This window comes from Phoxinus phoxinus (genome assembly GCF_949152265.1).
Source record: "Phoxinus phoxinus genome assembly, chromosome: 11".
NCBI lineage: Eukaryota > Metazoa > Chordata > Actinopteri > Cypriniformes > Leuciscidae > Phoxinus > Phoxinus phoxinus.
This window is the reverse complement of record NC_136886.1, coordinates 10,569,587-10,583,359: the sequence shown is the minus strand read 5'-3', so window position 1 is coordinate 10,583,359 and position 13,773 is coordinate 10,569,587. Positions and strand designations below refer to the sequence as shown.

General features: G+C 36.6%; 1 protein-coding gene across 2 annotated transcripts in view; it reads right to left on the bottom strand.

Moving 5' to 3' along the window:
• Positions 1–4,681: 4,681 nt before the first annotated feature.
• ttll3 (tubulin tyrosine ligase-like family, member 3) overlaps positions 4,682–13,773 on the bottom strand; it is a 29,100-nt gene continuing 20,008 nt past the window's right edge. For both annotated transcript variants that reach the window (XM_079627825.1, XM_079627826.1), the window contains exons 3-15: positions 13,215–13,469; positions 12,772–12,846; positions 11,934–12,037; positions 11,641–11,806; positions 10,563–10,618; positions 10,328–10,456; positions 10,091–10,205; positions 9,697–9,807; positions 9,437–9,629; positions 8,655–8,803; positions 8,338–8,581; positions 7,304–7,739; positions 4,682–6,533 (exon numbers count right to left, since the gene is read on the bottom strand). In XM_079627825.1, the coding sequence (XP_079483951.1) occupies positions 5,925–6,533; positions 7,304–7,739; positions 8,338–8,581; positions 8,655–8,803; positions 9,437–9,629; positions 9,697–9,807; positions 10,091–10,205; positions 10,328–10,456; positions 10,563–10,618; positions 11,641–11,806; positions 11,934–12,037; positions 12,772–12,790 (2,331 nt within the window). In that variant the 5' untranslated portion in view covers positions 12,791–12,846; positions 13,215–13,469 and the 3' untranslated portion in view covers positions 4,682–5,924. The remainder of the gene's footprint in view (positions 6,534–7,303; positions 7,740–8,337; positions 8,582–8,654; positions 8,804–9,436; positions 9,630–9,696; positions 9,808–10,090; positions 10,206–10,327; positions 10,457–10,562; positions 10,619–11,640; positions 11,807–11,933; positions 12,038–12,771; positions 12,847–13,214; positions 13,470–13,773) is intronic.

The window sequence follows — 13,773 nt, the reverse complement described above, 5'->3', positions numbered from 1 at the left end:
GGGTGGTAGCACAATGTTGTGCACTCTGTGTGCATCTCACAACAGTTCCTTTACAAGTGATTTATAGATTACCATGACAGAATATCCTAATTGAAGATAGTTAACTCCACATCAGCAACAAAAATGTATCAACTAACCATTCAGAGACATCCTGTTGCATTCTAGATGTTGTCACTTCTTCTTGAGTCTCTCCATCCTTTGTCTGACTCCGTTTTAACATTAAAGGCAGAACAGTTTCTGTCATTTTAGTGTGTCTGCGTGAGGTAATCGCAGCTGCTAACACACACAAGCTCTTGAAACCCCGCCCTCTGCTGCAGCTCATTTGCATTTAAAGGGCCAGGAACATTTGCGTTTTTGCAAACCATCAAAAAGTGACAACTTTAACATGCTATATAAAATATATATGTGGGATATTTTGTGCTAAAACTTCACACACACACACACTCTGGGGACATCAGAGATTTATTTAACATCTTGTGAAAATGGCATTTTACCACCCCTTTAATAATAATATTTTATTGTTATTATCAAGAAAAAAAGAAAAAAAATTAATAACAACAATAATAGTTATCATTGATAATTTAATTTTTTTCATAAACTTATGGCAAGCCTGGCAGATTCATGCACATTAGAGTTTAATGTATTGTCATTAAAAATATATACATGAATAAAGTCATCCATGGACTCTTTACTCTAAAAAATGCTGGGTTGTTTCAACCCAACTTTGGGTCAAATATGGACAAACCCAGCCGTGTGGGTTAAATTTTTAAATTACATTTTTAACCCAACATTAGTGTTTGTCCATATTTGACCCAAAATTGGGCTAAACCAACCCAGCATTTTAGCTGAAATGAAAAGTGGATTCAGGATGTCCCTCTACTATTATAGCACACACAAATTCCATACAAAGGACATGAATGGGGAACAGGCTCATTAAGTGTGAGCTGAGATGGAGAAAGTGAGTACAGTTTAGTTTAGCAGGTGAAGGTGATCATGTGAGTGCAGCATATCTTCAACATGTTTTACCTGCTTAAACAGCACACTAACAGGTAAACATGAGCCTCCATACACCTGGTATACATTAAGGTCAATGTTTTCTCAGGGCATGCTTGGTCGTTTGCTATGGGGCTGAGTATTTGAGGTTTACTGTCTGAACTGTTACTGACTGTCTTACTAACTTAAAACACTGAGAAGATGGGATTCTGAGGAGAGATAGTGTACATACAGTTCATCGATAGTTGTAATGAGATCAAACATGGTGGATTGCAAAAGTTGCACAAGGATCCACCAAGTTTAACATGAATTTTTGAGCTTGCAATTTTGAATACTCCTGCTCAGTCCATTAAAATCCAAGGAAGCTGGGTCTTGTCATCTGTACATCACATGTACAGACAGACCATATTAATGCCTCTGATGTAATGCAAAACTCTTTTCCCTCCTCATATAGGGCCTCTGTGATCACAACAAAGATCCGAGAAATCTTGTCTGCTATAGTTTGCTTTAAACTCAGGAATGAGTCAATGACAGAATCATTTTAGTTGAACTAGATCTTTAACTGACTGACCGAATGAAATACAAATGGAAGAAATAGAAAATGTTTATATATGTGATGATGACGTCCATTCCTTTGACTGAAAAAAACAATCTAATACACGTGCAGGTACACACGCAGCTCACACATGCAGCACATATTACACACATGTGCCTTCATATTTTGTGATGTGGTTACAGGGCAGATGGTGAAATGACGGCGAGCTGATAAATCACTGAGCGTTTCTGTAACAGAAGAGATAATGCCCAAGAACTGCTGCCTTTAAATTACTTTACACTGACATGGTTAATTGTTTTTATGTTTAATTGCCAAGCAATCTTGAATACACAATGCACTTACTCTGAAATACATGGAAAAAGAAACAGCCTTGACCCAAACTTTCCTAAACTCACCTTAAAATTTCTCGCATTTTTCACACTGATAAATAAAAATAATAAAATATATAAAATATAATTAAAAAAGACAATCAGTGATGTTAAAAATGAACAATTCTGCCCTGCTAATATCCTGCTCATTTATACTTCAAGTTGTCGTTTTCCCTCCGGGTATGTGGTATGCAGAGTGTGTCAGTGGCTTAAGATGTTATGTTAGTCTTGTGCTTTCTTTTACACTTACACCCACTGCTCCCAGCTATCTGTCTCTCTCCTGGTTTCATTCTCTCATTTAGTTAACAGCTCAATGGGTCACCGGCCTGACATTCCAGCCTTTTTATACTTACCATGCAGTACTTCCAAAGATCTTCTGTTAAATCACCATGGAAGACATTCAAGAATCTCTGAGGAAGCCAATGCAGAGAGATGACATTTGCTGATTGCTTGGATTATCAATCAATCAACACAGCGCTGATGGTCTTAGCTCCCTTTAGAAATTGAGAAACCTTCTAGAAGTGTTAAAAAAATGAGTACATACATGCCTCCTTTTTTTGGCTCTGTAATTACTTGTCAAGATTGACTTGTATGAGATACTTAAATGTACGTACAAGGCTTACTGAAACATCAATCATTTATCTTCTCTATAAATATATATGTATACCCAATTAAAATGATGTATGTGAACAATAAAATTAAAATTCTTCAGGTAAATAAAAGCAAGTTTTTCCACTTGTCAAGTCAAGTCACCTTCATTTATATAGCGCTTTTAACAATATAGATTGTTTCAAAGCAGCTTTACAGTGATAATATAGGAAATTAAAGTAACAGAGATTGTTTTGGCTTTATAGCAGCTCTAGAATAAAGTTATTTGTCAAGCTAAAGTTGCAACGATCAGTTATTAACTTACTAACACAACACTCAACACTAACACGATCTGGCCACTCACCCGCACAAACAGTGCCTGGTGGCTCGAGAACGTAAACAATGAAATAGGTTCCAAGGTACAAGCCTTGAAAAATGTATAATACAGAATTTTTTATCGCTTCCGCATAGTGACGTGAACTGAAATTATCCCCACAATGTATCTGTACAGAGGTAAGGAAGGGAAGGAGGCCTTCACAGGGGAGAGACTATAGTGACACTTCAGGACTGCGTTGTCGTCGTGTCCAGGCGCAGGTCCTTCATCAGATCCGGACTAATATTAACGTAGACGCAATCCTTCTTATGATATAACAAGTATATCAGGTGTTCCCGGTTCCGGCTGACCTAATCTATGCAGCCTAACATTGAATCATAGAAGTCTATAATGTGTTATGTGTGTGCTAGGCCAAAGAGATGTGTTTTTAGTCTAGATTTGAACTGACAGTGTGTCTGCTTCCCAGACAATGGTAGGAAGACTGTTCCAAAATTTTGGTGCTAAATAGGAAAAGGATCTACCACCAGCAGTCGATTTTGATATTCTAGATATTATCAACTGGCCGGAATTTTGAGATCGCAATAGATGTGACGGATACGTTAAGAGCTCGCTCAATACTGGGGAGCTAAACCATTTAGTGCTTTGTAAAAGTAATCAGCAATATTTTAAAATGTAGGCTATACAATGTTTAATAGGGAGCCAGTGTTGACAGAACCGGGCTAATATGGTCATACTTCCTATAGTTCTGGTAAAAACTCTAGCTGCTGCGTTTTGGACCAGCTGTAGTTTGTCATGTTTGTCATGTTCATGTCATGAACGCATAACTGTTCCGCATTTGTCATTGAGAGCACGTAATTTAGGTATATTTTTAAGATGGAAAAATGCGGTTTTACAGATACTTGTATGAACATATGGGCCTGAGTGAGGAACGTATGTATGACGTAAGTAACTACGGTTTATTATAGTCATGGTTGGTGGTGCATATTAGTTGTGCCTCTGTAGGCCTCCGTGTGCCATCTGTGAACACGAAGTTCACAGATGCCCAACATGTGTGTGTGACAGAGAGAGTAGTGTGTGTGAGGGGGTGAGAGATGTGTTTGTTTGATTTGCTACCACATTCTGTTATTTTTTTTTTGTGGTTTAATGAATGTACCAATGTGTCAGACATCTATATATTTAAGTGTTCCATGCGTATTAAGGTAGGCCTATGTATTTTACCCATATATGGCCACATGGATAGTAAACCATCACCGTGGTAGTATACTGTAGATATGATAAAGTGATAAAAGGAAAACAAGCTTCTTTTAATTTAGCTGTGTGAAAGCTTGGTGGACAGGGAACTTTGTTCACAATTACTAAAATTCCCTTATTTGTAAGTATTTTAGATTTGAACTATCCTGTTCCCAATCAGACATACACACCCTTGAAGATTTGAATTGACTTAAAATCTGCTGGAAGGTAAAAGGGAGTAAAAACTGCAATTCCTGGCAACAACAATAATTTTTACAGTGTCTGCTAATGCGTGTGCATATAAAGTGAGTGTTTGTTGATAGTAAAGCGATCAGAATGTCTCGATTTGCTTACTGTGTATGTGACTGAGTGCAATGTCTCTGAATTACAGTCTAAAGCAAAACATTCATAAAATGTCCTGATATGAATGTGGCATTGTGTAAAAACAAAGTTTTTGAATTACAGTTCAATGTAAACATTCTAAAAGTGTATTTATTAATGGGTAAAAATAATAAAAAATAATAAAAAATAATATAATTCATATGTAGAAGAACAACAGAGACAGGTGAAAGCATAAGTCTTCAACAACAACAAAAAATACAATAATATTTCAGTGATTTTAGTTCAAGTGGTTTTATTTGTAAAGGTTCATCAGAATGCCAAGTTTATGCAGAAATTACCCAAAACATTACCCAAAACCCCATTCTTTTTGTTGACATGCAAAACTGTATTAATTGCATATTGTAACTAATGTATCCATGATGGTGGATTTAGCATGCAATTGATATACTACTTAATTTATGATAAGCACTGTGAAACAAATGAGGAAGATTAAAATAATTGTGGTTGGTTAAAGGCATGAGTTATACTCCATCTAGTGGTGAGTTTGGTTAAAAAACATGACATCGGTAGCACTTTATTTTACAGTCCTGTTCCCCATTTACATACTATGTAGTTATTATAGAAAATGTAATAACTAAACCTGAAACTTAAACCTAACCTTAACCCATGTAGTTACCTTATAATACCCAGTACTTTCTTAGGTAAGTACACATACTCGTAAGTACAAATACTGTAAAATAAAGTACAAAACATCTACTTAGCTTACTTAAAATGGCATGAATTTGAAAAAAGTTACAATTTGAGAATGTCACTAGTGTTTCAAATAAGTAACACTTTCATTGATCAGCTCGTATGGAAACATTCTGACATCTAGAATACAAAATTCAGCACCATTAGCTTCATACTACAGTCAATACATTTCAGTTAAATGATTATGTAATAATCATCAAAAATAGCACCATTGAAAAGTTTCCCATATAAATATAATACAGAGTTAGGAACTCCATAATAGTACTACTGTATATCTCACATTGAATTGAATTCATTATGTTAAAAATGTGTCTTTAAGCCATAAAAAAATCTGTGAAAATTCTTAAAGCTTTTGTATGGTTTCAGGAGATTTGAGCACAAGTCAAATGTGCTTTGTGGTGCTTTTTGAACCATTATATGGAAGAGACCAGACCAGTCAACTTATGCATAAGATCTCCTTCTGTGTTCCACATAAAGAATATTCAGGTTTGGAAACGCATGAGAGAAAATTATGACAGATTTTTTTTTTTTTTTAAGAATGTGCTCTTAATACCTAAAAATGTCACGGAGAGCTCTTCCTCAACTATGCAGTTCTCTTTCTTATTTCTGACAGTAGATTGATAAGGTATATGGGTTTTGAATCCAGTGTATTTAAAGATAAACTCACAATGCAACTGACGCAGTCTAAAACATATTCATTGCATTTAAGTCATATAACTTACAATAATCTGTTTGTATGAAATCCTGTTCTCCAAAAGGTTCCTCAGGATGACTTCGGCCCTTCTCTCTTTGTAAAAGTGTCAGTGGCCCGTCTATGGTTTAGTGAAAGCTGCTGCTGCATGGGTATGACTGTATAAGATATATTGACTATGTGCATGTTGTGTTTGTAGCGAAAGGAGGTGATAGTTTGTCTAGGTCGTATGCTTATCACGTCCAGTGAGGGGGTTGGACGGTAAAGAGATGGAAGGTTACTGCGTGTCCTGTGTGTGTGAGGGTGGTCGGGCTGGGCTAGAGTGTCTGAGAGCTTTTGTGGATGAAGTTCAGATGGGTTGGGAAGAACACAACAGTTTGAAGGTAAGACTAGTCTGTGGGGACGTTTCCTCAGTTTAGGGTGAAAGATTAAAGATTGCTCCGGTGTGACTTTACGGGAGGAGAGTGTAGGCCAGGCCTTTTTTACCCCCTGTGACTGATTCTCCTTGCCAGAAGTGCAATGGCTGCTTATGAGTGTATAAGGCTTGTGACTGGTGGATTTTGATAGCGGCTCAGGGTGAGACTGAATGAGAGGTTTGTAAATAGGGGCACGCGGACGTCTGATTGAAGTCCCCTCTACAAGAAGATTCACTCCCACATACTGAGGAACTTCTACTGCTGCCTGAAAACATAAGAAAACAATAAAAATAAAAACAAAGTTAGTTATTATAAACTATTAGATTTTCTGTGACCTTTTCAGGACAATTGCATTTTATACAGAACCTCATTCTCATTACTGTAACATATATATATACTGTATATATTAAAATATACAATACAATATTAAATAGTAACATAACAAATATTTTTTTATTTAATAAATACATTTTTATTTAATATTATTTCATTATCAAATGCCTAATAATCATATATATATAATTATTTAAATATCAAATGCGTCCAAAAGTTGAGTAAAGAAATTAAGATTTTTTTTTCAGGAAAGGCATGCTTAATTGATAAAGTGACAGTAAAGACATTGCTACAAAAAAAGCTATTTTAAATAAATGCTGTTCAAAAAAATATTAACCAGCTTTTTTTTAAACCGATAATAATAAGAAATGTTTCTTGATCAGCAAATCAGCATATTAGAAGGATCACATGACAGAGAAGACTGGAAAATTCAGCTTTGCTGTCACAGGAATAAATTACTTTTAAAATAAATTAAAATAGAAAAAAAAAAAAAAATTATCGTAAAAAAAAAACACTTCACAATATTACTGTACTGTATTTTTTATCAAATAAATGCAGCCTTGGTACTTTTTTCAAGAACATTCAAAAATCTTACCATCCTACACTTTTGATGTGTAGTTTAAATGTTTTATTTTTTTCATTTGGTTTGAAGATCCAGACATATCTTGACAGATTCACCCATATGGCTATATATGTGTGTACCTGTTTGTATATGAGCTGGAAGCCACCAGTTTGAGTGTTGCGGTCACAGCGTCGATCCAGCACCACCCGCAAAGTGTCTTCCTGTACAGCGGGGCAGAGTCGAGCTGTGACTCTTGTGGAGGGTGCCATGGTGGGGCTGGCATTGATCTCCAACAGCCAAGGGCGCAAATCATTTCCCAGCATAAAGTCAGCTCCATACAGCTCAAAACTGGCTTTGCGAGGTTCCACACTGTCCTGTGCAGTCAAGAGGGTTTGGATAACAGCTTTCTGCATACCTGGAACCACCACCCCTTCCCACAGACCACCACGGCCTGAAGCAGCCAACCAGGAGCGGAACTGCGAACACGACCACATGCACTCAGCGGGTAGAGAAGGATTGCGATCTGGGCTTGGCTGAAAATGCTTCTGGATGGAGTTGTTGCAAAGATGTACAGAGCTGAAGGTGGAAAGTACAGGGTGGGGAAATGATTAGTTGAAGCCTAGAAAGACAATTGAGGGGCTACTAAAAAATCCATCTTAAAAGAATAGTGAAAATGGAAAATTCTGTCATTATTTACTCATCCTCAACTCACATGGGACTCCTTGACTGCATGGACAAAAACATTGGTAGCACTAAAGGTCCATTTGTTAACGTTAGTTCACAACAGCCGTGGCCAAAAGTATCGGTAGAGACAAATTTTGTGTTTCGCAAAGTTTGCTTCATCAGTATTTGTAGATCATTTTTTCACAAGTTTCTATGGTACACTGGAAACAATGATAAGCATTTAAAAAGTTTTAAAAGCTTTTATTGGCAAAAACATTCAATATATGCAAAAAGTCAATATTTACATTGCTGAACCTTCTTCTTCATAACCTCTGCAATTCGCTCTGGCATGTTGGATATTATATTCTGGGCCAAATCCTGACTGATGGAGACCCATTCTTGCCTCAATTTAATAGTTGATTTATATATATATATTTTGTGCTTCACAGAAGAAGTTTGTATCGATGAGGGTGTGTAAACGATGACAAAATTTTTATTTTTGTTTTCTCACCTGTCCAATGTATGAGTGGAGTAAGGTTGTGTAGAAAAACGGAGGTAGCACTCACGGTAGAACCACACAGTGAGAGGGTTCCAGTCAGTGACCAGGAACCACTGCCTTACATCAAACTTAGTGTCATGCACGAGGAGGGGCCGCTCCAAGTACTTCTGCACCACCCATTTACTGTCCATCATGATGTCGTGGTCTCCATCTACTAAACTCAACATCTCATCCAGCTTGTTCATGCACATTATACCTATAACAATAGGTCAAGAGTGAATTAAACAGTTTCGCAATATCCTTTACACCATTGACCTTTAAAAAATCACCTCTGCCTCGTGACATGGCCCCGGGTTTAATGATCCAGATGTTGCAGAGTCCATCGGTCTCCATCTGAGGGCAAACTTGACGCATCTGCTCCAGCATGCATTTACAACGCTCCACATATTCTTCACATCCCTCTATTGTCAGTCCTTCACTGCAAAGGAAAAGAAACATTGCTAGAAAGCTTTCTATGAACTTACTATTATGCATCTTCACTATTCTACAGATAAACTTAGTGTTAGTGATAATACAATGTTGGAGAAAAATGTATCAGTGGCTTTCGAGAAAAAAAAAGGGGGGAACTTATTAGAGATGACAAAATATTTTTTTATATCATTTTTACTATTTTATTTATTTCCCTGAGACCCCTAATAATATTAGTAAAGGTTTCTTGCAGTTTATTTTTATTATTTTATTTTATTATTACTCACTGGTTGCAGGTTTGATATCAGGTCTAATAGTTCTGGTATTTAGAATAATAATATCTATTCTACTTATTCTATCATTATTACTTTACCATGATTGGGAAGTCCAAGTTGCTGAACACCGTTATTGACATGAAAATGTGTGTAAATATTCTTTAATTTGTCTAATGTTAGTAAGTTGATTGGTTTGTAATGCTGTTTTATTATTCACATGATATAATGTTCGGTCCCGAAACTTACAGTATGTTTACTAGGTAGGTACATTTAACTCTGTTTAAAAAGATCAATAACTTTTTTATTCATGATATTACTCTTTTATGCAATTTTAGATACTATAAATAATAATAACAAATTATACTCACTGAATAACGAAGTAATAATTCTGAAGAAACACCTTCCACTGTTGCTCCGAGAGGGTAGGGGTTGTTTCCAAAGTGATGTCTATGTCACGGTGTTCTAAACTGTTCAGATACTCCTGACATACATGCAATGCATTGTCAATTAACGAGGTTCCAACCCTCTGATTGGTGTGCTGTTTACGCCGCTTACTGAGACCTACAAACGAGGGAAGATGTGTGAATACGTGTGTGAGTTCAAATGTGTGTGTTAGTGTGTGTCATACCATGAGATTTAGCATAATGAACCTCGCCTATTCTCTCCCACTCTGAATCCCCTCCATACTTCTCCAAAACATACAGCAGTAGACTTGTGCATGCAGTGCGTCTAAAGTCATCTGTAAAGAAACAGAAAAAAATGTAAAATATTTTTGAGGATTAGGTCTGGCAACGCAAATATTGCAGGTTCAGTCGAAGATTGGGGCGACCCGTGAACTGTTACAGAGATCATAAACCACAATTTTGCCTGAGAGCAACACTTAACCCCAGTTTACCCCAGGGAGACTGTGCAGTTCATGGGGTGTAAATCACTTTGGGGAAAAATAAATCTGTTAAATCAAAAGAAACCAATATGCAAATAGGGAAAAATACAGCAAGGTCACAGTATATAAGTGTACTGACCAATAAAAGCATGTTTCTCATCCTCCGCCCCCAGTCTGTAGCAGCGTGGGAAGAATGTATCAGGATCTGCTTCATCAAACCACTGCAGATTTCTCAAATTCACACACAAACCAACCTGAAAAAGACCGTTATGAAACAATCGGTAATGAGTAAGAGAAAGAGTATGAGAAAGAGAAAGAGAAAGAGAAAGGGGAATTTTAGTTTGGAAAAGCTTCTTTTGTCAAGTTTACGACGAACCTTGGTTGTAAAAGATCCCGCCTTTGCATAATGATTGGTCATCTGATCTTTACGTAAAGACCGGCAGTCGATTGAATCCCTCGTTCTTGTCCAGTAGAAATATGGGGTCTCATTGCGAACCATCCGTGACTAGGGGATAAAAATAAGGATCAGAGACTGTCCACAAATCGCATTCAAAAATCCAGCTGCTATGGCAACTGTCATTAAAATGGAATTCTACAGTTTCTAAACATACCATTAGGTCGTACAGATCATCTGCTTCATCGTCCCTCTCTCCCTCCTCTCCTACGTCTATATAAAGAAACAGAGAAGGTGGTGTGACAGTAGTCAAGGGACTGAAAGAATGATCTGTCACAGACATCTGTGTGTTGGAATGAGTGGTGTCAAGTAGCAACTCAAACTATCATATAAAGCTTTAAATTACAGTGGGTCATTAACTAAACAGTTACATAGCGATGGTCCAAGCCTAAAATGTACAGTATACTTCACACACACATTTACATTAACATTCAAAACATTTAGGGTCGGTAAGATTTTTTTTTTCATTTTTTTGAAAGAAGTCTCTTATGCTAATTAAGACTGCATTTATTTGATAAAAAATACAGTAAACAAAATTAATAACGTAAAATATTATTACAATTTAAATTAACGGTTTTCTACTTTAATGTATTCCTGTGATGGCAAAGCTGAATTTTCAGGATCATTACTCCAGTCTTCAGTGTCACATGATCCTTCAGAAATCATTGTATAATATTGATTTGGTGCTCAAGAAACATTTCTTATTATCAATGTTGAAAACTGTTGTGCTGCTTAATATCTATAAACCATGATTTATTTTTGTCCAGGATTCTATGATGAATGAAAAAAGTTATTTGAAAGAGAAATTTTTAAATTATAAATCTATAATTAAACTGCCTGATATTGTCCATGCTAAAAAAAATCTTACAGACCCCAAACTTGTGAACGATAGTCTACCAAATTATCTATTTGAGGAGGATACCATGACCTTCTGTTGTTTTATATTAATTTAATTATAATTACTTCCAGTGGTGTAGAAACAAAGGTCCTAGTAGGATAGCAGGATATAGCTGTGTTCTATTTTATCAATAAAAAAAAACTGTCTTTTTAAACTTTTAAAACATCTCCTGGTATGCCCAACAGAAGCTTTGTCATATTTACTTAACTTCTGAGGACTATTTTGTCCCTTAAGTAGGCTATAGCTAAGTAAACCTGCGCACACAGAAACCAACAAGCCTTGTTGTGTGTCTAGCCTAGGGAAAGGATCTCATCATTGTTCTGTCAGATACTCTCACCATCATCATCACTGCTGTCACCCTCATCTGTGGCTTCAGTTTCAAGATCATGTCGACGGGGTTGTGGTAAAGAGGGCCGTGGTAGTCGCCGCTCCACCCATCCTCTTGCACGTAGGCCTGCGCGGATTACTGGATATGGGCCTTGCACCGAGAACACTTTCTTTTCCTACAGCAGAATCATCACAGTCGTCAGTGTGTGTTCATTGAACTCTCATTGTTATCATTATTAATGATTAAAGATCCTTTGCACTTATTCCATGCACTACATCTACAAAGATTCTTAGAAGTCTAACCTTTATGGCTTTGTCCACTAGAGTCTTAGCTGTCCTCAGCCTGTCCCCATTAATCAGAGGCTGATTTAGATAATTACAGCGAACTTTTCCCTCCAAGGGTGGCACTGTGACATACACAGAAATGCTTTACAAAACTGCTGCACTACTGCACTAAAAAATAACAGGGTCGATCTAATGTGTGTAGGTTTGGCTATAGTTGTGTGGGCCAATTTTTCAAAATACCTTCACAAATACACTGAATTCCTTGTGAGAATATGCAAAGTGGTCCTCGTATAATATACAATACCGTGCAAAGGTTTAAGTTCTGTACGATTTTTGAAAGAAGTCTCTTATGCTCACTCATGATTTTTTTTTAAAAACACGGTAAAAACTATAATATTGTGAAATATTATTCAAATTTAAAATAACTGTTTTCTACTATAATAGAGCCTATATTTTACATTTATAATGTATTCCAAAGCTGCCACATGATCCTTCAGGAATGATTCTAATATGCTGATTTGTTGCTCTAGAAATATTTCTTATTGTTATCAATGATGAAAACAGTTCAGCCGAAACCGATATTCATATTTTTCAAGATTCTAAGAAGTTCAAAAGCATTTAGGAAACAATAGTCTTTTGTAACATAAATGTATGGGCAGTTTGGCATTTATACTATTAATGTAATGTGTCCTTGCTGAATAAAAATATTACTTTCTTTCAAGAAATCTTACCGACCCCAAAAGTGTAGTGTAGCTTTTAAAATCCTGTCTATGTTAGATAACATTATAGTGACATCAAAGGTAGAAAATGATATAAATAAGTGGTGAAAATATGGTAAAAGTGTGCATAGGCCTACCTTGCATATGTTGGTGCATATTTGAGTTAATTCTCACATCACTCACAAAATGGATCAATCTTTCCCTTTTTTTACCTAGAGGTAAAAGTAAGCTGAATTTAATGCCATTCTTCACGCTCTTTCACACACAAATAAATAAGTAACATATTAAACGCGAGAAGTGACACCTCTGGGTCCTGAAAGACGCGCGCACATGCATCAATAGTTGAACAATGTAATTTGTCACTGCCTGGAAACGGCTTTACACAGAAAGGTTAGCTCATCATGCGATTCAACACAAAACAATTTTATGCACATTCCTTCCTAAATAAAGAATCACATCACAATATTTAATTTAAAACGTAATCGGTTTGTGGATCAACTTGACATTATAAAACTTAAAACATAACAAAAACACGTCAATCTCCACAAAGTTGATCTTCAGATTCCCTGAGCAAACTCACCTGGATTGCTACATTTATTCGCCTCTGTCTCACCCGCGGCCCCCCAGAAGCCGTCCGTGAAAATCGATAAGGTCACCGGTGCGCCCAGCCAGCTCAGCAGAGCCGCAGAGATACGCTCAATCAGCACATGCGCACTGCACACATTCCAGCTCCGTGTCCGGCGTGCTGTTTATATCTCCCTTAACAACTGTTTCCTGGAAACGGATGACGCCGTGCGGCAAATCCAGTGTGAACACGCAACGCTACAGTTGGAAGCTGAAAAATGTAATATCCAATATTCATTGAATGGTTAACGAAAGAGGCTTTTAATTAAATATTCAAATACCACCTCTTTATTGTAGGCCTACAATGGCTGCATTACCGGTACTTTAAAGACCAATAGTCTTATGAATATTATGGACATTAGCGCTAAATCAGGCGTTTCAGGGTAGTTAGAAACTGTCTCATTATATAGTGATGATATATCCATACTGCACAATAATAACAATTAGATATTATAATTGGGCGAATGATATTATGTCTGTTAAAACGGCCATGATCAGCTTTGAAAGGCACTTGA